At 43.0% G+C, this 23,843-nt stretch overlaps 1 protein-coding gene across 4 annotated transcripts in view; it reads right to left on the reverse strand.

Moving 5' to 3' along the window:
• Window positions 1-4,190: 4,190 nt before the first annotated feature.
• ap1b1 (adaptor related protein complex 1 subunit beta 1) overlaps window positions 4,191-23,843 on the reverse strand; it is a 34,213-nt gene continuing 14,560 nt past the window's right edge. For all 4 annotated transcript variants that reach the window (XM_061039260.1, XM_061039261.1, XM_061039259.1 and 1 more), the window contains 4 exons: window positions 18,568-18,652; window positions 17,157-17,243; window positions 16,061-16,215; window positions 4,191-5,689 (listed from right to left, as the gene is read on the reverse strand). In XM_061039260.1, coding sequence (XP_060895243.1) covers window positions 5,615-5,689; window positions 16,061-16,215; window positions 17,157-17,243; window positions 18,568-18,652 — 402 coding nt within the window. In that variant the 3' untranslated portion in view covers window positions 4,191-5,614. The remainder of the gene's footprint in view (window positions 5,690-16,060; window positions 16,216-17,156; window positions 17,244-18,567; window positions 18,653-23,843) is intronic.

Consider the following 23,843-nt stretch of genomic DNA (forward strand, 5'->3'; position numbering starts at 1 on the left):
TCTCTCTGTCTCCTTCTCTCTCTCCCTCTCTCTTTCTCTCTCTCTCCCTCTCTTCTCTCTCTCTCCCTCTCTCCTCTCTCCCTCTCCCCCTCGCTTCTCTCTCTCTCTCTCTCTCTCTCTCCTTCTCCTCTCTCCCTCTCTCTCTCTCCCCCTTCTCTCTCTCCCTCTCTCTCTCTCCCTCTCTCTCCCCCTCTCCCCCTCTCTCTGTCTCTCTCTCTCTTTTTCTCTCTCTCCCCCTCTCTCTTTCTCTCCCTCTCCCCCTCGCTTCTCTCTCTCTCTCTCTCGCTCCCTCTCTCTCTCTCTCCTCTCTCTCTCCCTCTTTCCTCTCTCCCTCTCTCTCCCTCTCTCTCTTTCTCTTTCTCTCTCTATCCCTCTCTCTCTCTCCCTCTCTCTCTCTCTCTTCTCTCTCTGTCTCTCTCTCTCTCTTACTCTCTCTCTCCCTCTCTCTCTCTCTCTCTCCGTCCCCCCTCCCTCTCTCTCTCTCTATCCCTCTCTCTCTCTCCTTCCCCCTCCCTCTCTCCCTTTCTCTCTCTCTCTATCCCTCTCTCTCTCTCCCTCTCTCTCTCTCTCTCTCTCTTACTCTCTCTCTCTCTCTCTCCTTCCCCCTCCCTCTCTCTCTTTCTCTCTCTCTCTATCCCTCTCTCTCTCTCTCTATCCCTCTCTCTCCCTCTCTCTTACTCTCTCTCTCCCCCTCCCTCTCTCTTACTCTCTCTCCCCCTCTCTCTCCCCCTCTCTCTCCCCCCTCCTTCTCTCTCTCTCTCTCTATCCCTCTCTCTCTCCCCTCCCTCTCTCTCTCTCTCTCCCTTTCTCTCTCTCTTCCCCCCTCTCTCTCTCCCTCTCTCTCTCTCCCTCTCTCTCTCCCCCTCTCCCCCTCTCTCTGTCTCTCTCTCTCTCTTTTTCTCTCTCTCCCCCTCTCTCTGTCTCCTTCTCTCTCTCCCTCTCTCTTTCTCTCTCTCTCCCTCTCTTCTCTCTCTCTCCCTCTCTCCTCTCTCCCTCTCCCCCTCGCTTCTCTCTCTCTCTCTCTCTCTCTCCTTCTCCTCTCTCCCTCTCTCTCTCTCCCCCTTCTCTCTCTCCCTCTCTCTCTCTCCCTCTCTCTCCCCCTCTCCCCCTCTCTCTGTCTCTCTCTCTCTTTTTCTCTCTCTCCCCCTCTCTCTTTCTCTCCCTCTCCCCCTCGCTTCTCTCTCTCTCTCTCTCGCTCCCTCTCTCTCTCTCTCCTCTCTCTCTCCCTCTTTCCTCTCTCCTCTCTCTCTTTCGCTCTCTCTCTCACTCAGGGAATAAAAGACAGTGGAGCTGCAGGCCCCACACACACACACACACACACACACACACACACACACACACACACACACACACACACACACACACACACACACACACACACACACACACACACACACACACACACACTCCATACATCATCCCGGTGTGTGAGGATCATGCGGAGGCAGCGTGAGACTGGACATGATATCTGTGAGGAAGATGACTTCTTATTGGAGAGGCTCCTCGTGCAGGGCAGAGGCCCCTCTGTCCCATCGATCACTGCGCCTCAGTCCGATATGTTTATCAATGATAAACATATCTTTTGCTAATGTGTATTTCTCTTTATTGAGTTATTTATAAAACAATTTAAGGCTGATGCATCATCTCAGCATCCCTTAAACAATAACAGATTAAAAAAAATAGCAAATCTTGTATTTTACCAATAATTTAGAAAAATGTGTGTTAATAATATATCCAATTTTAAGTCAAACATAATCCTTTACCACTGCCGTACAGCGTTCCTTACACCGCCCCACTATCACAGGTATTAAGTAGTAAAACCCTCAATTCAAAACAATAATTCCCTGTCAGGGTGCAGAACTAAATCTTCCCCTTTCTTATTAATGAATGGCAGAAAAAGTGACAAGAGGTCAATGATGCTAAAGGAAGTTTATGTCGTCTTACTTCACAGAAAAGTATTTTTAATCAGCGAGAAATACATTCAGAAAACTTCCTTTAGTACAAGTAGTAATTACACCCGGTTTAGAGATGCTAAAAGCAGGCCCTTTAGAATCCCAGAATTCAAAATATATAAAGTCATGATTCAAAATCAACATGTAGAAATACACAGAATTGTTCATTACAGAATCCCAAACATAATTATTATTGGTGGTGCATTCTCTAATGTTGCAGCAGTCGACCAAGAGGACAACATTTTCACTGCCTTAATAAACCCTTTGTTGTATGTAAGTCGCCGTGTTTTATTCATGTTTTATTCATGTACAAGCTGCTCCAAACCAACTGATCCAAGAGGGAATAATAAACATGTTTGGATTTTGGTATTTTCTGCATAATAATCCAAAATGAATTATTAGTTGAATGGTATTTGGTATAATTAATCTTTCTTAAGGCCTTCCATTTAGTCAAGCATCACATGACATCCAAATAAGCAGTGAGTAACAGACTGGGCAAGAAAAGTTCTTTAGTGCATACTGTATATATCTTTGGGAGCCAACAATCATCACATCTAGTGATTGTTTTACAAATCAGCTGCTGAATACGTGATGTGCATGTGTTTTCTGACTTTTTATGAACTGCAGCGACCTGGCCCACTTAGCATCTTAGTAAATGTAAGGAAAGTCAATTTGAGAAGCTTCTCTTTCTCTTCCGGCTCAGTAACAGCAAAGTAATCTGCAGCAGGTGTGTAGGGATTGGTAAATGGGATGGAGGGAGATACCATCCTGTAGTTAGTGGTAGGGTCGACTGATTATTGGCCTGGCTGATGATCTGGGACAGGTATTGGGCATTTGGCCAGTTTTCTGTTTAAGGCTTTTATTTAGTCTTCACCAATGAAATAGATTGTGCACTACTTAGGCTCTGCTGCAGGTGTGTCTTTTTCCCTCTGGATCTGTTTTCACTCACCACTCTGTCTCACCCGATGTCCCGCCACAACACTACTGGATTGGCTAGACGAGTAATAGCCTATAAAACACGGAAGCCTGGCTGCTTCCACTGACATGCACAGAGACGAGAGCAGCCTGGAGCAGGTGGAGAGTCTCCGGTTGAGTTTGTAAAGTTTGACAGAATAATCATCATCATCATTATCATAAAGTGTGTGGATGGTCATGAAAGAGCTGGGTCTTGAGCTTTTTCTTAAAGGTGCAGAGGGACTCTGCAGATCCAATGGAGCTTGGTAGTTCATTCCACCACCGGGGGGCGACAGAGGAGAAGAGTCTAGTCAGAGACTTAGGACCCTGTTGTGAAGGTTGGATCAGACGCCTTTCAGTCGCAGAGCGTCGTGGGCGGGAGGGAGTGTAGACCTGGATTATAGAGTTTAGGTAAAGAGGAGTTGTTTGCTGTTTTGTAAGGGAGCAGCAGAGTTTTAGATTTGACACATTGGTTGACCAAATATCTGTTATCAGTGTCGGAGACTAATAATGAGTAGCAGGCCTGAAAAACCAATATCAGTCGACCCTCAGTTACCATGATGATCCTGCTTCAGTAAACAAGATTCCATCAATAATGGCAGAGCGCCACTTTCTTCATCACAGTTACGCTTCCAAGTCGGAGTGTAAAAACACAATGATCACTTTGTCAGGGGGTTTGAAAGTGTTTATCTAAACTGACTGGGCCGTTAAAAACAAAGGCAGTGCAGTGGTGCCCCCTGTTGGAATGCATTCATCACACAGGATCAATATTGTTTATCATTTATTCATAGAAAACAAAAAGGAGGAGGAGTGAGTATGTATTTTTTGGAAGCACCGCTAACATCGAGAGAAACTGATCTGAGAGGTGTTCAGGGACGCGGGTCAAATCCTGGTTTAGCTCTTCCAGGCAGCTCGGGACTTTGAGCACCACGACTCGGCTTCAGAGGAGGAGTCGGCTGAAAGACGCACTCGACTCAAGTCACCTCGTTTCTCAAGGTTGAACAACACTGAGAGACTTTGTATTCAAAGTCTGCAGCAGTGGAGCGGAGCCTGCGTGAGGGGGAGTGAACGCCTCAAAGGTCATCAATGATTATAAAGTATGATGTGCCAAAACAAGACGCGGCAGCTCTCGGGGACACGGGGAGTAGGGAACTCTGCCAAGTAAATAAAACTGAGACAACGTTTAGACGCCTGTGACACAGCGGAATGAGGCACAATAACAAACTGTCTTTTTCCACATTCTCAATATGTAAATACTGAAGAAATAAAGAGCGAACATGGGGAATTCATCAAGACTTTTAATGGGTCTTTTTTTTCAAATGATGTACACACAATGAAAAAAAAAAAAATCAAAAGCATCTGATTAAATATTTGATTTTTTACAGCATATGAATCAGCCATCACCCCACACACACACACGCACACACACACACACACAAAGACACACACTCAGAATCCACAGCCTCCTCTGTTATCTTAACAAGGTGTTAGAGTAAGTGCATACATCCTGTAGAGCTGATAAAATGAGCTCCAGTGTAATGACTCGTAAAAAAGAAATCCAATTCATCTCGAGTCTGAATGTCAAACTGAAGCACTGGAAGACGTTCGAGCCTCCTTTTGTGCCTCCTACATGTACGCTCATAATTACTCAGGTGTGACAAACTTACATGTTTTTTTAAAGTGTGGAGATATCTCACCCGAGCCTTCATCTCAGGTGGTGCTTGACAGAGCCGCTATCAGGATACAGAGAGAGAGAGAGAGAGAGAGAGAGAGAGAGAGAGAGAGAGAGCAAAGTGGCAGAGAGCGCCCGAGTGGCTGACACTGATGCAGGGCGAAGCGGCACAAACAAAATCCTCAACACCTGAGGCCCTCTCTCCCCCGTCTGACACGTGTACGCTAACAAGACTACACACACAAAAAACGAAAGCTTGGAATGACTAAGAGAGCACGCAGCGGAAAACTGCTGCATGGTCTAAAACACGTCCAGAAAATTAAAGAAATAACTCAAAGAAAACACACCAGAAAAAAAGTCTCCATGCACACGTCAGACAGTCTGCCGAGGATGTGATCCCACGGACGCTAATGCAAACTCTACAGAATGACAAAGACAACAAATATGTTTTATGTGACTTCAGAGGCCTTCACACACGGGGGGGGGGGGGAGAGGAGAGGAGAGGGTTAAGGCCTGTCGCATTCGAACTGAGCGTGCCCCGAAATAAATGTGCCGACAGCGATGGTTCACCTGCTGATTTGCAGGTGCTAAAAATAGACTCAATTTGCAGAGAAGTGGGGGCTGGATAATGATCAGAGAGCCTCATGCAGAGAAAACAGACGTGAGATTTCCAAGTCCTACTGACGTCTGCACCAGAGAGAATCGCTGGATGGCTCAGGTGGAGACGAGTGTGAAAGTGTTGATTGAGAAAGTGAAGCTATGGGTGGAAAAAAAGAAAAAGCAGACAAAGAAGGGGCAGGAGAGACTAAAGCAGACATTTCTGAAGTTTTGAGAAAACTTTGAGACGTGTTGAAATGGAACAGAAATCATCATTAATCCTAGTTTAACAGCTGGATGACACACAGAGTGCAGCCTCCCCAGCAGGGGGAAGAGGCTCCTGCTCTACGTGAGTGTGTGTAATCTGCTCGCTGGGTCAGGTGAGGGGAGAGATCAGGAGGAGGTGTCAGCAGCCGGGTCGATGACGGGGTTGGGGTTTTCAGTTCTTCAGCATGGCCTCGTAGCTCTGGAACACACACTGGGAGACTTCTGGAGCTCTGCACTTCAGAGAGACCTGAGGGGAGAGAGAGAGGAGCGGGGATGAGCATGATCTGACTTCTAAGTTCAGGATTAAAATGCAAGGTTTGGAAAGACGCGTCAGCAGCACGGAGCAGGATTCATAAATACCTGCTGCAGGATAAACACAAGATATCAACGGTGGAAACAAGTCGCAGAAAAGAATCCAGAGTGAAAAATGCTGGATATGAAACATGCAAAGTGTGGAAAACATTCTTCCATACTGCAATAGGAAGATGAGATGAAGTACTAATAACTAAGACTGCATATGTGTGTGTATGATCCTTTTACTGAACACCTGTTGGACATGCAGTACAGCTGTAACAACACCTATCACCACACTAGTGCGCCCCCTTTCCCCCATAACCAGAAGAGGACAAAGCACGTTTTGGTGTTTATCTGCTGTTCTTAATGTTTTAACACAACACCTGTGTGAATCCAAAATTGTATTATTTATTTGTTTAAATATCATTGAGATTAAGAATCTCATTTCCAAGAGTGTCCTGGCCAAGAGGGGGCAGCAGCACAACAAAGAGTAACAGACATAAAACAGAGTAATTACAAACACATTTATCATCAGTCAAAGCATCTACAACCTGAAGCGTCTTCCTCACACACCTTCAATCTACTTCTTAAATGATTTAGAGAAACCAGCTCCTCCAGACACAGATCATCCTGCAGGAGATTCCAGGCCGCCGGAGCAGCGTACCTGAAACTCCTTTTCCCCCGTTTCAAGACGCACTTTGGGAAAATGAAACCAATAAAGCTTTTTTTCCACCACCAAATGAGCACTAATGAATCAAAGAGTATCTGATATTAAATGAAGCTTCATCTGCATCAGAGAGGTATGAAAGAAGTCAATTGAACAGGTGAACTAGACACATGCTCCTGATCACTTCAGTTTTCTTCATGCCCTTGTATACCCCCGTTTGTTCCCCCCTCCATCTGCTGTTCTTCATGTCTGACACAACACCTGTGTTTGCAGCTGACCGCATCAAAAAGCTGTGAGCGCATTGGGACTCCATCCAACAGGTCAAATGCAAACACGCTGAGTGAGAGAGAAGTGTCTGTCTACATTCATTCCTTTCTTGTTTAATGCAATAAATTCTATAGAAATGTTTTTTTTTTGCTGTTAACGCTCATAATGAAATGAAGCAACAGAGTTATAGCTGTTAAAACAACTTCATTTACTCACTGGATCTTTAAGATAAAATGAAAATAAATGTCTTCAATTTGATTATTGAGATCATGTGGATTAAAGAGACTGAAGTGAAGAAGCAGAGGCTCAGTTGGTAGAGTCTGTGATCTCTCAACCGGAAGGGCGGGGGTTCGATCCCCAGCTCCTGCAGCCACATGTCCGATGTGTTCTTGGGCGAGACACTTAACCCCAAATTGCTCCCACCGTTATGTTGGTGTATGAATTTTGAATGTGTATGAATGGGGTTAGTTACTTCTGATGGTCACCCATAGCAACCTCTGCCATCAGGGTGTGAATGTGTGAATGTGTGAATGTGTGAATGTGACCTGTAGTATAAAAGCGCTTTACAAGCTCAAGCTCCATTTATCATTTATCCATTTTCAGTTGAGAAAATATTTTTCCTCACTCAGACAGCGATGGATATACAGACACACAGACACACAGCCTCTCTTTGAAGTCCGTCCCACCGGGTAGAAGCTTCTGGAAGAGAGTCTCTTTTTCCCACCAGTGCTCATAATGCTGACGTTATTCCCTCAGACGCTGAGGAAACACGAGGCAGCTGGACTTTATTACATCAGGATGTATTCAGTCTGCAGTTAACACTCGATCACTGACGGAGAAGACAGTGATGGTGGATATTAGAAAGTGTTTCACATGTTAATTACTGCACTGTGTAAACCAGCTGTTCAGTATCTGAGGATTAATGAGAGTTTTAATAACCCCGGTGTCTCACAAGTCAAGAAACAACCTGCAGACAGAAACACACACACAGGGTCAGACACACACTAACAGACAAAAAAATACACATGGACAGAAACACACACACACACACACGCAGACAGACAGAAACACACAGACAGAAACACACACAGACAGAAACACAGACAGAAACACAGACAGAAACACACACGCAGACAGACAGAAACACACACAGACAGAAACACACACAGTCTCTTACTTCTTTCAGCTCTCATCACTGTCGTTTGTCAAAGTCACATATTTTCCACTGGAAAGTTTTCAGGGTCAGATTCAGTTTGCTAAAGATAGCAGGTACCGATCCTCTGAGACTTTGAGAGAAACACTGGAAACTAAATACTGAGTTCAGGGACAATCCACCGAGCTTTAAATCTGCATCTGGCTTTAAGGGGAAACACATTTATCAAACCAGAGATGTTGTGATAACATGCCCTGCTGGGAACGAGTCAAATCCATAAACAACAGCTAGCTGAACTGAAGCTCCGCCTCCTCCATGTTTACAGATGGGACATGGGGCAAACTATAAAATGAAAAATACAGGTTGAATAACGGTTTTCCCAACATGGTTTCTATCACTAAAGTTTATTTGTATCATGCTAAATGAAGTTTTTAGATGTTAGAAACAGAAGATGTAACGCCATGATTGACAGCTCTGTGGACCAATGAGGACTCTACAAAGCTGTGTGCACCCGATAAACAGATTAGAGGAGAAACTGTGAGAGGAAACGTAATGAACACAAACAGGAGTCATTGGACTTTAAATAACCGTGAGCGTCTGCTTCAAACTGACACGAGAATCTGTTCTGCTGCGGACCGTGCCTCACCTGAGGGATCTCTGACATTTTATCGATAAGTGAAATGTGTGTTTTACTTCGACCTCCACCCCAGCGGCGAGGAAGTGTGGACAACAGGAATGTGAGGAAATACAAAAGAGAAATCCTTCCCGCACCTTTCCCATCCCACATTTCTTTTGTAACACAACAATGAGAAAGGTCTTTCACCTGCTTTCTTTGCAAAGCGTCTCGAGAGAACACTTGTTATGAATTGACGCTATACAAATAAGTGTAGGGTGTTAGAGCAATTTTTTATAATAGAAAACGAGAAATGACTCCAATATTGGGCGGCTAAGAGTAGGACTTCTATTTTTGTTGCCATGGTTTTGAATCTGTAATTGATTTGATCTGAACTAGATGCATATTGAAGTATAAACAACCCTTCTCTCTACAACATGTACGGTCGTTGCTCTCACGTTTCTACTGCTGTGATGCGTTCAGGAGAAACTGTAACGACCGCATTTCCCCCTGGGGATGAATAAAGTATTTCTGATTCTGATGTTCTCTCTCTCTGTTTCTCTGCGTGGCCTGTGCGATGGCGAGCGGGCTCTCCTGTCAGAGACATGAGTTGTGATGATCATCCACTGATTAATCCATCCCGGGTTGTCGTTCTCTCAGAAGGTTAAATAAATAAAAGCGCTTAAATGGGTCACCAGATCTGTTTTGGCAGCCTGCCTGAGTAAAGTCTATGCGAGTGAAACACTAAATGTGTATTTGCCAACTGGTCTGGTGATGTCAGGCCAGCGATCACATGCTTTAAAGACCCAACGGTGTGAACTGTGTTCATTTTGTTAACCACAAATATGATGTCAGCGACCTTTTTTTACCATAACCAAGTCAAGACCATGACGACATAAAAAAAGATCTTTGATAAAAACTCTGACGAAATATGAGATCTGTTTTTATCAAAGGAAGAATGTGCAACATGTTACACATAAATCCAGCAGAAATCAAATACATCCTGTGTAAATGTGTCTCTGAGTCATGACTGTCGACAATGAGGGAGAAGCTCGAGTCCCGCTGGCTGTGTTGTTGTCAGAGCCGTGTTTACATGGACGGGACGACCTTGTGTATAAAAGCTGTTTGAGTGAAGAACTAGAGAAAAGAAGAAGAACATACTCACTGATTATTTGGATGTCATGTAAGTGTGTTTAGATCTCAGTCATTCTGTGTTAATTTATGTGCAATATGAAGCTACGAGTTAACTAAAGAGCGCTAACATTAGCATGCTAACACAACAATGCAGGACACAGGTGATTGCAGCTCGTGAAAAGGACAATTTAGTCCGCTACTTGCTCTTAATGGTGTTTAATTATGGTGCGTTCTAACTCATAACTCCTCCGTGTGAACATGATTGGAGAGGGGTTGGAGGTGTGTCTCTGGAGGAGAGCGGAGGCTTCAGAATAGTGGAGGTGTGGCCAAACAAAAAAAAAAACGTTTGTTTTGGTGTAATGCTGGAGCTCAAGGGCGACGTATACTGGATCAAAAAGTCACACATTCTTCTTTTAACAAGACAAGAAGAGACTAAAATGTTAGTGGTGAGCTGTCGAACATCCAACATCTCTGATATTTTACCCAACAGTGCAGCTATTCCTTTTGTTAAAATACAAGCAGGAGATAGGAGAGGTGTGTGCACAGGAGGGGCGCGTGTGTGTGTGTGTGTGTGTGTGTGTGTGTGTGTGTGTGTGTGTGTGTGTACTACAGAGAGCACGAGCTCATGCCATAACAACTAACAATATCCCTGACCAAGCAGCAAAGTGCCTACGGTCTGAAAGGTATTAAATCAGTTATAAGGCTTCCCTTTATAAAGATTTATTAAAGATGTTTGAGAGGTTAGGGGCGCTGGTGGAGCAGTGGTTAGTATGCGCGCCCCATGTATGGAGGCTGTCGTCTCAAGTGGGCGGCCCGGGTTCACATCCCACCTGTGGCTTCTTTCCCGCATGTCATTCCCCACTCTCTCTCTCGCCCTGATTTCTGACTCTATCCACTGTCCTATCTCTCCATTAAAGGCACAAAAAGCCCAAAAATAAATCTTTAAAAAAAAAAAATTAAAAAAAGATGTTTGAGGTTAAACCTGGAGCTCTTCTGTGACCATTAGTTTAAGTATAGAAACATATATTACAACGCTTTGGGGGGCGTGTTCGTTATTTATCTTAACGGATGTTTTTTCCTAATTTTGTCCTGAGAATTTCAAATTACTGCTTTAAGTCGAGTTTGTTTTTAACGTTTTGTTTTGCACTTCTGGGGCCATTTATCAGTGTCTACATTTGAAATTTCAGTCACATTTTCCCCGTAAGACTGACGCCATGACAGTAATTAGACGATCTGGTTATTCACCAGAGACTTAAAGAGAGCTCCTCCTTATCTCAATGAACGCTAATATCAAACAAAAAGTGATGGAGAGGGTTGTTTTGGATACCGTGGAGATGCAGAGGAACAAAAAAAAAATGGTAATACTGGCCCCGCTCCTTAAGAGTTGCCTCTGAGCACTCAGGGCTCTTTACTAATGCATGCTGCTGCTGCTGGCAACATTTAGGAAGCCGCTCTCGTGTCAGCGTGGGGTAAAAGATGTGAGGAAAAACTCCAGCCGCTGTGTAGAAACATGCTATTAGGAGAGCTGCAAGCTGCCGCTTTTATGTGTTCAACTTAAGACTTGCTGCTAAAATATCATTAGTGGGTCAAATTACTGTTGTGAGGAAAGAAACAGAAACAAAAACATGGCGCGTAAGTAAGCATGAAGAACGCTTCATTCACCTGGTATAGATGGAAAAAAAGATCCAGATAAATGTAATCATCCTGAGAAAATAACTTCAAGTTTATAACTAACGTTTAGGAACAAGTCAAGGGATGATGGCTTTCTTACAAAATAAAAAAGGGAGACAGAAACATCCGTCTCTGATCTGCAGCGGTGACCCATGGGCGATAAACACGGCCTGAAAAACCCTGCAGAGTCTGTGAGAAACTTTCAGAACTTTCTGGACCAGAAGACTCTGCAGCTCTCTGATGCAGCACTGCAGAGCCTCAAAGGGTGAAGCAGAGGGAGGGAGGGGGAGAGAGAGAGAGAGAGAGAGAGAGAGAGAGAGAGAGAGAGAGAGAGAGAGAGAGAGAGAGAGAGAGAGAGAGAGAGCTGCTCGACACACTGTATGATCATCATTACGTAAAGATATATGCATCCTAATCCCAACATTTGATCCACTTTAACTGGTGTGAAAGTTGTTCATAAAGACCCCGAGGAGAGTCTTATTATTAAGGTTCGATCCTACGTGGTCTGATTTATCCTTCAGCATGGCCACGGTCTCTTTTCTCTCATCAAATCAAAAATATTCTGGATTCATGATTCAAAGTCGATCTTTGAATGAGTAAATACTTCAAGATCTGCTCCAGTCATCTGTGAGACTGGCTGAATTTGGCATTTTACTGAGTTAAAGAGCTAGCTTTATCACTTAGCCAGGAGTGACTGATTAGACCAAAAAAAAAAAAAATTGGAAGTTATGAATCTATTTAAAATCTCAGAAGATAAGACTCGATTTTTACATGAATTGATTTTCTCCCACCTCTAATTATTAGTTACTCATATCATACAGAAACCCACTAAAAGCCCCCAGCAGTCCTTCAGACGTTTATCTTATAAATCTATCTGCACCAGCTTAACTATAACAAACCAACTTCCACCTCATAAAAACATCCAGCAGTGATCTATCGTAGCGGAAAGTGTGTCCATTAACACTTTTTTTTGATGAAATGAGAATCCAAACCCGGTGAGAGTGAGTCAGTGAGGAGTGAGAAACTGGGACACAGCTGGAGGTGACGCATCATGAGCGCTGGAGTCGATCAAGTTATGAGAGCTCAGAAGAAAAACTTCTTTAAACGGCATGTGGAAGCAGCGGTATGAAAAAAAAAATAAGCATGATGCTTTGCCACACGTCTGCACTAACAGAAATATTAATAATTATATTTTAAATGTTCTTAGTCTGAGGATGTCCAATGAAATATTAAGAAAAGAAAAAAACGCAACGGCAGGGCTTTGCTCCTTCAGCTCTAAAAATAGCAGCCGACAAAAGGCTGGAGCAGCTCGGCTTTTATGTGCCGTGCCAAGAGAGTGCAGGGACCACGCAGCAGCCAGCGACGCAGCGAGAGACGAGCATCAGAGTACACACTGTACACGCAGCACGGTACAGTCTACAGTCTCCGCTTCTCTTCACTAAACAATTCATGATCAATCTGCAAAAAAACACAAAAAACTAAGTAGAGCCTTCCAGCTGCACTTAGGAATGATTTGAAGTTTCAAATGAACATGAAATCAAAATGGCAGAGGGAGAACAGATTGCAAACGGTTAAGAATAACCTCCTGGATTAATGAGATTACACCCGTTATTGACGCTCAGGGGAAATAAAAATGCAACGCATCAATAGTGAGAAAATGAAAATTGCACACTGCTCCCGGCAGGAAGAAAATAGATCCTCTAAAAATAACAACAACGTAATCATTTCTCCTTTCAATCTATAAATCTACAGCTCAAGGAAATACCTTTTTCAAAAGCTTATATATCAAGGAGTGCTGTTTAGCCTAGCGGTTATGTAGTGCGCCCCATAAATGGAGATTAAAGTCCTCGTTGCAGCGACCTCGGCCCTTTGCTGAGAGTCACCCCCCCCCCCCCCCCCCCCCGCCCCCCCCTCATCAGGTCTCTCTTCAGCTGTCCGATCCCATTAAGGAAAAAACTGCCTTTAAGTTGAATTCTTTTTCTTTGTACTTTGTTTGGTCTTGAGGTGACTTTGTAAAGTGTCTTTTTTTAACCTTTGAGGTTGATCCCATTGAGATTAAGAACCTCCTCTCCAGTGGAGACCGGGCCGAGACAGGCAGCAGCAAAAACACAAAGTTACAGACAGAGACACAAAGAGAGACAAAGTACAACTCACAAAACAATAAATGTTGCATTAAAAGAGAACTATCTATGAGTCAAATCAAATCTAAGGACACCAGGTCCTTGAGTTTTAAGTCGGTCTGTAACAGATTCCAGGCTGAGGGTTCAGAATAAACCAAAAGCCCTTTTTTCAAAATTTCTGTCCGAGCGTTTGTGATGGAGAGCATAAAGAATATACTGTCCGGTACTTTTATATTATTACTATAATAATAATTCATATTATGATACCATACAGACCTCACTCCCTGCACGTCCAGGCTATCCATCAGCTCATGCTCTTTCAGTCGCTGTGCTTCACACACAGACGCTCTGACACACACACACAGGGCTGTGCCTGGCAGCGCACACACACCTCATCTACCTTCTTCTGTCTGTAGTAAGACTAGTTGGAGGAAAACTATCTATATTATTCTGAATGTCTGACAGCCCGACAACAACAACAGCAACGGACGTGTTTCGGCGTTGATGAAGGCCTAGCGCCGAAACGCGTCCGTTGCTGTTGTTGCTGCTGCCTTACCCGGATTAAAGAAACCTAAAGGACATTTTTGCGTGCTGAATTTTTTCTCTTTCTAGTCTTGTTGCTGTTTTTACCTTTTACTGTGTTTAACTGTCGAGTGTGCTCCTCTTTTGCTGTTTTTGACAGGCCAACACTAACACTGTAGTCCTCCTCTCACTTCTCGTAAATTAAAAAAAACATCTTCAGAGATTTTGTTATCAACAATCTATTTTTAGCTTGTCTTCGGGAATCGCAGCCTCATTGGTAGACAAATATTTTTTTAAAGTTTTTTTTTGGTAAACAAAATCCAAAGAAGAAGACGAGCGTGGGATTAAATAAGATAATGAGTGGGATAATGAGTGGGATAATGAGTGGGATAATGAGTGGGATAATGAGTGGGATAATGAGTGGGGAAAAGAAGTTAAAGGATGAAATGTGATGAGAGGTGAAACTGTCTGAATTGTAGCGGACTCCTTGTGACGTGATATTGATCATCTTGGGACATGTATCATAAGTCGACTAACCCTGTGATAGTTTACCACAACGATGCCTAAAACAATATTTCAAACTTTCAAATTCTGAAGATTTTCTGAGCGAGCTGTGTGAGCGACCAAAGTCTAGACGGTGTAAAATACAGTGAATGCCACCTTACAAAATAAAAACATCATCTGAAAGCAGACTGAGCGATGAGGAGGGAGCAAGAGTCGCATCAAGGTCATCGCTCCCGACTAGTCGTGTAGGATTTCTGAGCCAAATACACTCCATCATTCTGCAGAGCGTGACACGCTGACAAAGCACAGACACGCAGACACATGGAGAAAACAAACAAACAGAATACACACACACACTTCATCGGTACTAGTGCCACACTTCAATCACAGCACAATCAACCAGCCTCCACCTTTCAGCACACTCGTCCCTCTTTACAGCACGTCAGCCTCCGCCATGTCTCTGCTCGTTCACATCAGCACGCCGCTGTGTCATTTGTCTTTATCCATGAAGCTCGGTCATGGCGGTGCTGCCGTTAGCTGCATCACCATGATTTAATTCAACATGTCAGACTCTACTCCGTACTCAAGTGCAGAATGGAAGCAGGAATACGACATGTGGATGTTAGTGTGGTTTGCTGTATGCATGTGGTAGGATGGTCTCCCGTGTCTATACGTAGACTCAAACACTGGCCTATACGTGAGGATCGATGGGCGCCCTGTGCACAGCTGTGCTTATCATCCGGGGGCGCAGCTGGAGCAGGAACAGACGGCGTTCAAGATCAGAGTAATCCAAGGCACACCAGGATTGTTCAGATTGACTTTAAAGTTAAATGCATATAAAACACTGATTTCGCTCTCCTCTTGATTAGCGTCAGGTTTGGGTTTGAAAGATCTTTACGGATCACCACAGGGTGGCACGAGCAGACCTGAAGAAGCCCCGATGTTTACGTTGTTGTTAAAGTCAATCTGAACAATCCTGGTGTGCGCTGCATCACTCTGATCTTAGAAACAGGGGTATTCTCGTTTCAAAATCTATTTTAGTTCTGCTTCCTTCACACCTGCTAACCTACATCAGATAGAAGAGAACTGGCGGTCCTAGGAAAGACAGAGACATTCAGCCCTGCAGCCTGCAGGGGCTGTATGCCCTGTTCTCCCTGGACCTTTAGAAAGTACAAATCCCCTAGAAGGTTTTTTTTTTGTTTTTTAGGGGTAGATCTTTGACCCCAGAACTACATTTAGACCCTGGTAGATTTAGTCGAAACGCACTTAGTTCTTCAAAAAAGACTACAGCTCTGGGGGAAAGTTCCTCCGGCCGATACGAGGCTTTAATGTCTGTTGCAAAGGTACTTTGCACTTAACTGGGGAAAATGGAGACCTGAAACTTAACGGGCTGGTCTTGTTGATCGATTTTAAATCATTTAGAGGAGGAAACATTTGGCTGTAGATTTCCTGCCTCACATATCTTTGATTGTGGTTGTGGATAGCCTAGTGTTTATGCTGCACGTCCCATGTACAGCTTTAGTCATCAAAGGGGGCAGCCCTGGTTTGACTTAGACCCTCTGCACTTTATCGCACCTCATTCCCCGTTCCTTGATCCCTGTTTCCTACTTTATCCACCATCCTCCTCTACAAGGCAATGGTCTGACTCGTACTCCAAAGATCAGAGTACTCACTGTGTAGTTTGGGTTTCCTGTCTGCACCCGCAGCTCGGCCAGCACCCAGATGCCGTTGGTGAGTTTCATGGACTGATACAACATGTCCTGACCCTCCACTGTCCGCTTGGCTATGGTGAAGACGTTGCTGCCCTGCAGTTTGTTGGAGGCGGCATCTGTTGACGGATCGTTCATGACAATATGATCAACAAAGTTTAACTGCACTTTTATTGTTTTAACTTTCATGAGTCTTTTCATTCTTAAAGGTGTGTGCACCGTGCTATGGTCACAGAATATTAATGTCACCACTCTCTCTCTACTGGCTCCGTGTGAATTCTCTGGATAATATCCTGCTGTGTTCTCACATCAGCTCGCTCACACTTGCGGCAGAAAAAAATATTGGAGGTCTGGCAGGAGAAACTCTAGGCTGTTTTTATTCACACATACAGCTCCTCCGGCAAATATCAAATTCATATTTCAAATTCATATTTCTGCAAGTCCTATAAATGTTAAAATATTCTCCTTGTTTTTGTGGTTTAGTAAAGTTTATTTATCCGTCTATATAACTTATTTTATGCTAACGGCACAATTAAACACACTCTTTAAATCTTGTTGGATTGTCCTTGTGAACTGACTGAACTGATTAACTTTCAGACTAACAGTCTTTTAAGTATCAGTTCATGAACGATATCTTTTCTCTGTTATAGTCTTCTAAATGTCACTCCAGGCTCTCAGTGCAGCAAAGACTCAGTCACTAATTCAGAAAAATCTCTTCAGCTCAGACTCTGTCTTGCAGCTGCGCCGCAGTAGGATGTGAAACTCTGTCTCTTTGTTCACCAAGAATTTAATCTGCGGGAGGAAATCTCCATTAAGCTGCCATTAGGAATTCTTCTGCAATTCGGCCGCTCTCACGCTCGTGTTAAACTAAATTATCGCACATAAATAAGGACTGCAGCTGATGAGTGCTCGTCAAATCGTTTTGAATCATTAGCAAAACTGTGAATTTGCGGCCTCTGCTCTGTTGTATTATATTGACATATTAACAAGCAGCAGGATGTGGCTGCACCGTGTGGCGTCCTTCAGATGGTGCACTCTGATCTCGTTTCAGCCGCCTCACCTGAGCTGAGATGGCAGTCTTTGATCTGAAACTGGGACTCATTGTCGTTAGGAATGTCTTTCCATGTGGCGAGGAACACCTGGCGCTCTGTGGATGAAGAGACAAAAATCACAGGATGAGTCCAAAGACAGAACACACGCTGAGGAGTGCACAGTATGAGAAAAACAATAGGAGCTGTGGTGGAGGTAAAAATAGACACTAGAGGTCAGACAAAATATCTAAATAGTCCTGACTGGTGTGATAAAAATATCTATTCTCTGGTGCCAAATATTGATCATTGAATTTTAAAAACATACGACTGTAAACAGATTTCCTGATCAATTTCATTCAATACTTCATGACTCTTGCTTATGAAATGAATGAGGGCAACTTCAACAGAAGTTCATTTGCCAAAGAGGAAGAAGAAGAAGACGGCGGCAGGAGAATGACGAGTGAAGTGTGATAAGAAGTGAATTAACACACTGCTTAAACCAGCAACTTTGTGGTTCTCCAAAACATGTGTGTTAAGTTTCTTGTTCTAAATCCACTCTGATCCTGTATTTGATCATGTCTATAAACCCCTCTATTTCAGCCCTGCTCAGAACAGGCTGTTTCTGTGTCTGTACCTTTAAATATGTAAATGAGCTGTGTCTGACCACGCCCCCTCTCTGGAAGAGCTTATGTACTCGGGCTTTCTCGCTCCATGTCCTATTGTTCACGGTGAGAAGGCAGACTCAGAGGGCAGAACAAACACCTAGCTGTGGGAGTGTCACCCACCTGGGGGAGGGGCTACTGCCCTTTGTGATGTCATGAAGGGAAAATCTCCAAACAGCCTGTTTGAGGACACATTTTCTGAAAAGTGGAGCAGGCAGAAGACGGAGAGGATGGACTTTTCTCATACTTGGGGGGTTTGTAGACGGACTAAATACACGTATCAGTGTTAGAAAAACATGGTGAGGTGTATTTTTGCATAAAATGTGACCTTTAAGACTTTGAGATTAAGACTTTTAAGACTGTGCTGGTACCCTGATACACACTAAATATTAATGTAGTGTGTGAGTTGTTTAATTCCACATTAAACGTGGGGTCTCCTGCCGCGGCTGAGCCCCTGGCAGCCTTCCTGCTGCTCGCCCCCCCATCAGGAGGCTCCACAGGGGGAAAATGCCATCACAGTTTCACAGAATAAATCAAACATAAACACACAAAAGGAGGGAAACAGGACCAAATCTGGCACAGGAGTTCAGTTTAGGAGAAACTGAGCAGCTGAGTACAGGCAGGAAGATATTTCTCACACGTCTGAGACTCACACTGGGGATACAACACAAGCAGGTGAAAAGTGTAGCTAACAGAGAGATTGATGTGTTTGTAGGTCTTTGACGTCAGCAGGGCTCTGACGCTCACAGGGGCAGAGATTTAGCCAAGTGACACTCACCCATCTTCCCGTCCTCTACAAACAGCATGCTGATGGGGTACTGGCAGCTGAAGTAGAATACGTCAATGTTGTTCTTTACAGCCACCTGCGAGAGTGATTACATCCCAGGAGGAGGGAGGGGGGGGACAGGGGGAGAAACAAGAAGCAATATAAGGGTAATTACTTTTCAAGTGCCCTTCAAGAATAGCTATTGCTGGTTTATGTGCAATGTTTAATGAACTAGAGGGATACAATCCTTTAGGCATCTCATTCTCAGCTTATAATATCAACACCTTTATATACATACAGAATGTGTTCATGACTTCCTTTCATCAAACTGTGTTTCATAGCAACACAAGGTTTAAAATAAATACAAATGCTTTGTTTTATGACTTCTTTTGGATTGAGACTCCCACAATGCCATCTTGTCATGTTTGACAATAAAAACAAGTCAGAGTTTGTTCATCATCTGCTCAATAAAAATCTTGTGTACTCGATGACAGCATTAATTTAATTTGGCACGAACATCGGCTCATGGCACTTTAATTGCTGATGTGCCGATGTCTGTAAGCAGAGCCAATAAAGATGTTAAACCGATGCATCATTGCATCCCTACCAAACACATTTAACTAGGGTTTGTCACGATTGCAGATTTTTAATCGTACAATACAATACCAGTAAAAGACAAACTACATGTGTGAGTTGGACGAAGTTGAAACAGAGTCCCATTTTCTTTTGCATTGTACCAAATCTGATGATTTAAGAGAATTATTATTTCATGAAGTAAAATCAGAAATATTGGGGCGGACAGATGTGCAGAAACTGGAACTGCTGTTTAAGTTTGATGTGTTTAAACTTGCTAATTTTGTTTCAAAAGCTTGGAAAAGAAGACAGGATATTCTGTTTCATTAGTTTGACTTGCTTTTGCTTTCTTGAGAATGCATATAGTTTACCTAGTGCACTCTGATCCGGGAACATTTTAATTTATGGTGTCATGTAAGACCATGCAGGCTGGACATATGGATGTATGTATGACACAATAATAAAAAACTAAACTAAACATCAATATCTGTGAGATATCACAGCAACAAAAATCAAAGACCTCTGCATCCAATACCGGGTCATTTCTTGTTCTTAGTCACCAAATATTTGAGGGCAAACTTCTGCACACTGTTAACATTTCTGTACCATTGTATGCATAAAGAAGGTTATTTTAAAGGTTTTCTTTCATGCCTTTGTTTTAGGACAGGGGACCGAGTCAGAAATCAGAGCGAGAGAGAGAGAGAGTGGAGAATGACATTTGACAGTTTTTTTCTTAAGGCTTCAGTACTTTTAAAAAAACATTAAATCATTAAACTAACTGAGATTGTTCCATTAAATATACATGGAATAGAAAAGTATTAAAGTATTGAATATTTTGACAACCTCCCATCAAGCATCACTTATTCTGCAGACAGCCTTTTGGAAAAGTGCCTCTAAGAAGATAGAAATAAGGAGGTTTTAAAATAATGAGGAGCTAAAATATGCAGAATGTAGTTGAAATAAAATGCCTGATATAAAAGACAAGACAAGAAGAGAGTGGTGTAAAAGCATGAATCTGTCACACAAACAGAATCATGTTTTCAGACTACACTCCCCGGGCAGGGATTCTTCAGTTTATAGACCCAGGTGGCCAAAAGTACAAGACGCTGCAACACGAGAACAACGGCGCTTTGATGGAGGCGCCTGAAGTTAACAAGTGTCAGTGAGTGATATCGATCCAGCTGCTCACGGAAGAAGTGCTGAGTAAAGAACGGGAGTTCAGCCAGAGGAGAGCAGAAGGACTGGTGAATAATTCATCAGGGTGTCTTATTCCTGGTTTCAGCCCAGGACTGGCAGTAACACGGTGCGTCACACACAAAGTACACAGAGCTTCATCTTGTTATCAAACTGAAAGAGCTCCATCTTGTTTTTCTTCTGAGTAAATAGACGAGTGACTTTTCAGGACATATTTGTAAAGGGACATTTTGTACTCTTACAATAATATTCTTTTATGAAGTATTGTCACATTTTCATTGGCTTCATTTGCTCCAAATGGATAGATCACAAGTAACTCAGAACAAAAACTCAAATGATCTCTTATTCTGAATGAAAGGAATCTGTGAGGAGAATCTTTTCCTTTTTTTTTTCTTCTGAATCTGGTCCTAAATCCACACAAATCTGCAGCTTGTGTTGTGTTTTCTTTGGCAATAAGCCTCCTCCCCCTTCTGCCATCAGAGCAGAAAAACAAACTTAACAAAACATCAAGTAGCTTACAAAACATACGTCTCTGGTAGCTGATTATTTGATGGGAACATCAATGTACAGAATGTGTTAAGTGAAGCTACAGATGGTCTTGTAATTCATTCTCATACACCTGATTTTTGGGTACCGTCCTTATTTCTTGTGTCTGTCACCTCTTCCACCAGGTGGGTGTCAAAACAAGGTGATTGCCTAAACTGCTTTCATTTCATTATTTTAAAGCAATGATTCAGTTAGTGACACAGTTGTAGTTTTAATGACGGGTCTATTTGGAAGAAAACACTCATCAGCTGAGAGACGAGACGTACCGCTCTGTTCAGAAAAGTTCCTTCTCTTTTCTGTAACATGTTTTTTATTTGGCTTTAGGAAGAGGTCTGGGACTGACAGGTTTAGCATGTTACGGATTGCTTTTAAAATGAATCAACTCAAGCAGTAAAAATGTTGCGCTTTACATCTTTAACCGTTTCATTAACTCCAATCCCTTTCTCATCAGAGATAACAGATTAATCAACAACTTCAGTTATCATTAGCTACGCTGCATTAGCTCAGGACCATCCCACTCAGACAGAAATTACTATATTTGTATTTAAATAATATATGCCCCTTAGAATAAAGAGGGCTGCTGTGTGCCGCACAAGCAGCAACCTCTGGTGTTGAAAAATGAAGACACCAGTTCATGCAGTTCATTGAGTGTCCACTTGAGGCTCCAGAAAGTACCAAAAAATAAAATAAAAAGAAGCCAGTTTTTACAGCAGAATTAAACATGTTTACAGCCTGGTTCAAAAACCAAATAGGTCTGATTAGCTCATGTCTTGATCGGCACACACACTGTACAGGGGGTGGGCGCGGTGTAACGGTTTGTCAGGAGGCTTAAAAACCCGCTTCAGCTCCAGCTCTCATCCTGTCGTTAGGTTGACTGAAAGCTTCCAAAGCCCCCCATCAGTAACCAATGGGTGACGTTGCTCAGGCTTCTTCCACTATTATCTACAGTCTTTGGTCCAGCATCAAAGGCCATACAGTACATTTAACAACAGAGAGCTGTGAATCAGGTAATCCAGTAGATCAACTCTGACTGATTAAGCTCCTCATGTAATTTTTGGTTAAAAATACTTTCACTAATTTGAGAGTTGTAAAATCAGAAATACTGAGCAAGCTGCGTCAAAGACAGTCAGTGCTTTGAAGTCTTTACATTTATTATCTGTGCCCTCTAAACGGCCCCTCAGTGTCAGAAATAGCCGTGAAAGTATCCACATTTCCCTACGGCGTGCTGTTTTGTGATGAAAGGGTTTTATTGACTGTGGTGGTCTACAAGGTTAAAAAAAAAAAAAAAACCTACTTCCACACATCAGAAATTAGAGGAGCACTCAAAATGATATTCTGGGATGTCATCTATCTATCACCAAGACCAAAACATCCAAAACCTCTAGACACAAAACATGTGAGGAAAAAGTCAAAACAGACAAAAGTACCCATCAAAGCAAAGCCTGAAGGCAGCAGAGAAGAAAAGGTTAGCAGGTCTACAGAGGCCGGTGAAAAACAAAGGAGCCATGTGTTGTGTGACCACTAATGACCGCCCCCACCTCTATCACCCCCCGCCCCACCCGACACTCTTATCTTCTCCCTCCAGCTGCACACAGCAGCCGTCTGCCCAGTTAAAAGAACCACCCCGATCAAAAACATCCCAGTGTGTGCCGCTCTTTTAAGTCGCTCCTCATCACAGCTGTTCTGAAGGCTGTTTTATGATTTCATTCTGTTTTATCCACATCATGGGAATTCAACAGTATGACTGAACGACAGAGAGGATGCATTACTAATCGTTTCATTTTTTCAGGAGGAAAAACACTGAATGTCTCCAGAGAGGTTGTCTATGTTTGATATCTTTAATACCAAATGTTTTGAAAAGAATCATTCTGTTAGTGTAATGAACGAGCGTACGGCTCTAAGAGCACCGTCTCCATCCATCCATTATCTATACCGCTTTTCCCACTCAGGGTCGCAGCTGTCATTGGGCAAGAGGGCAAGGTACAACCTGGACTGATCGCCAGCCAATCACAGGGCTGCGACAGGACAACCAGCCACTCTCACATTCACACCTACGGACAATTTAAAGTCACCAATTAACCTAACGAGCATGTCTTTGGACTGTGGGAGAGAACCCACGCATGCACGGGGAGAACATGCAAACTCCACACAGCGAGACTCCTGTCCGACAGGGATTTGAACCAGGAACCTCCTCGCTGTGAGGGAACGCTAACCACTGCACCACCATGCAGCCAAGAGCACTGTCTTAATTACAAAAATACATTGGCCACATTTGTTTGCGTGCAGAAGATGCATATAATTAATAATTTAAAATGTAAATAATTACCTGATATTGGGTGCCTCAGACTTTTATTTTCGTTGCTGTTGTTTTGAAACATGTTACGGTATATTGTCTGATTTTTAAGTTTAAAATTCTGGTATTGTGACGACCCTAATGTCAAGATATCTGAAAGTCAAGCCCATAAAAACTCCAACCATGAAGAATACTGGTGTTTAAATTCTGAAAACTTTAAATATATAATGAACGACTACGATGTTCAATTACTGCCAGCTCCAATGTGGAACTTAAAAGATATAAAAGTCAAATATTTAACATGCAGGCATGTCTGCACACTCAGTTAGTGTTACAGTGCCACTCTTAAAGTCATCACGCAGACGCTACAAAGTCCCTCTGGCTCGGAAAAACATCCGCAAAAGAATCCTTCATTCCCACTGCAAAAACCCGCCTGAACAAAATATGAACAACACTTTTATCAGCTGCTGTTTTTAACAGTCCCCCTTTAATGTATGTGCTTTGTGTTGTGTTTTTAATGCAGGTACTGTTTATTGTTTGAGCCTAATCAGAGAAGAATTTCTGTCACTGTTGGGACAGACAATAAGGTTTCTCTCTCTCTCTCTCGATTAGTCTATTTGAGGGGTGAAATTAGTTTATACCATTGTCACAAACATGATGCTCAAATTCAGTCTGGCATCAG

This window comes from Labrus mixtus, chromosome 5 (assembly GCF_963584025.1).
Source record: "Labrus mixtus chromosome 5, fLabMix1.1, whole genome shotgun sequence".
NCBI classification, from domain to species: domain Eukaryota; kingdom Metazoa; phylum Chordata; class Actinopteri; order Labriformes; family Labridae; genus Labrus; species Labrus mixtus.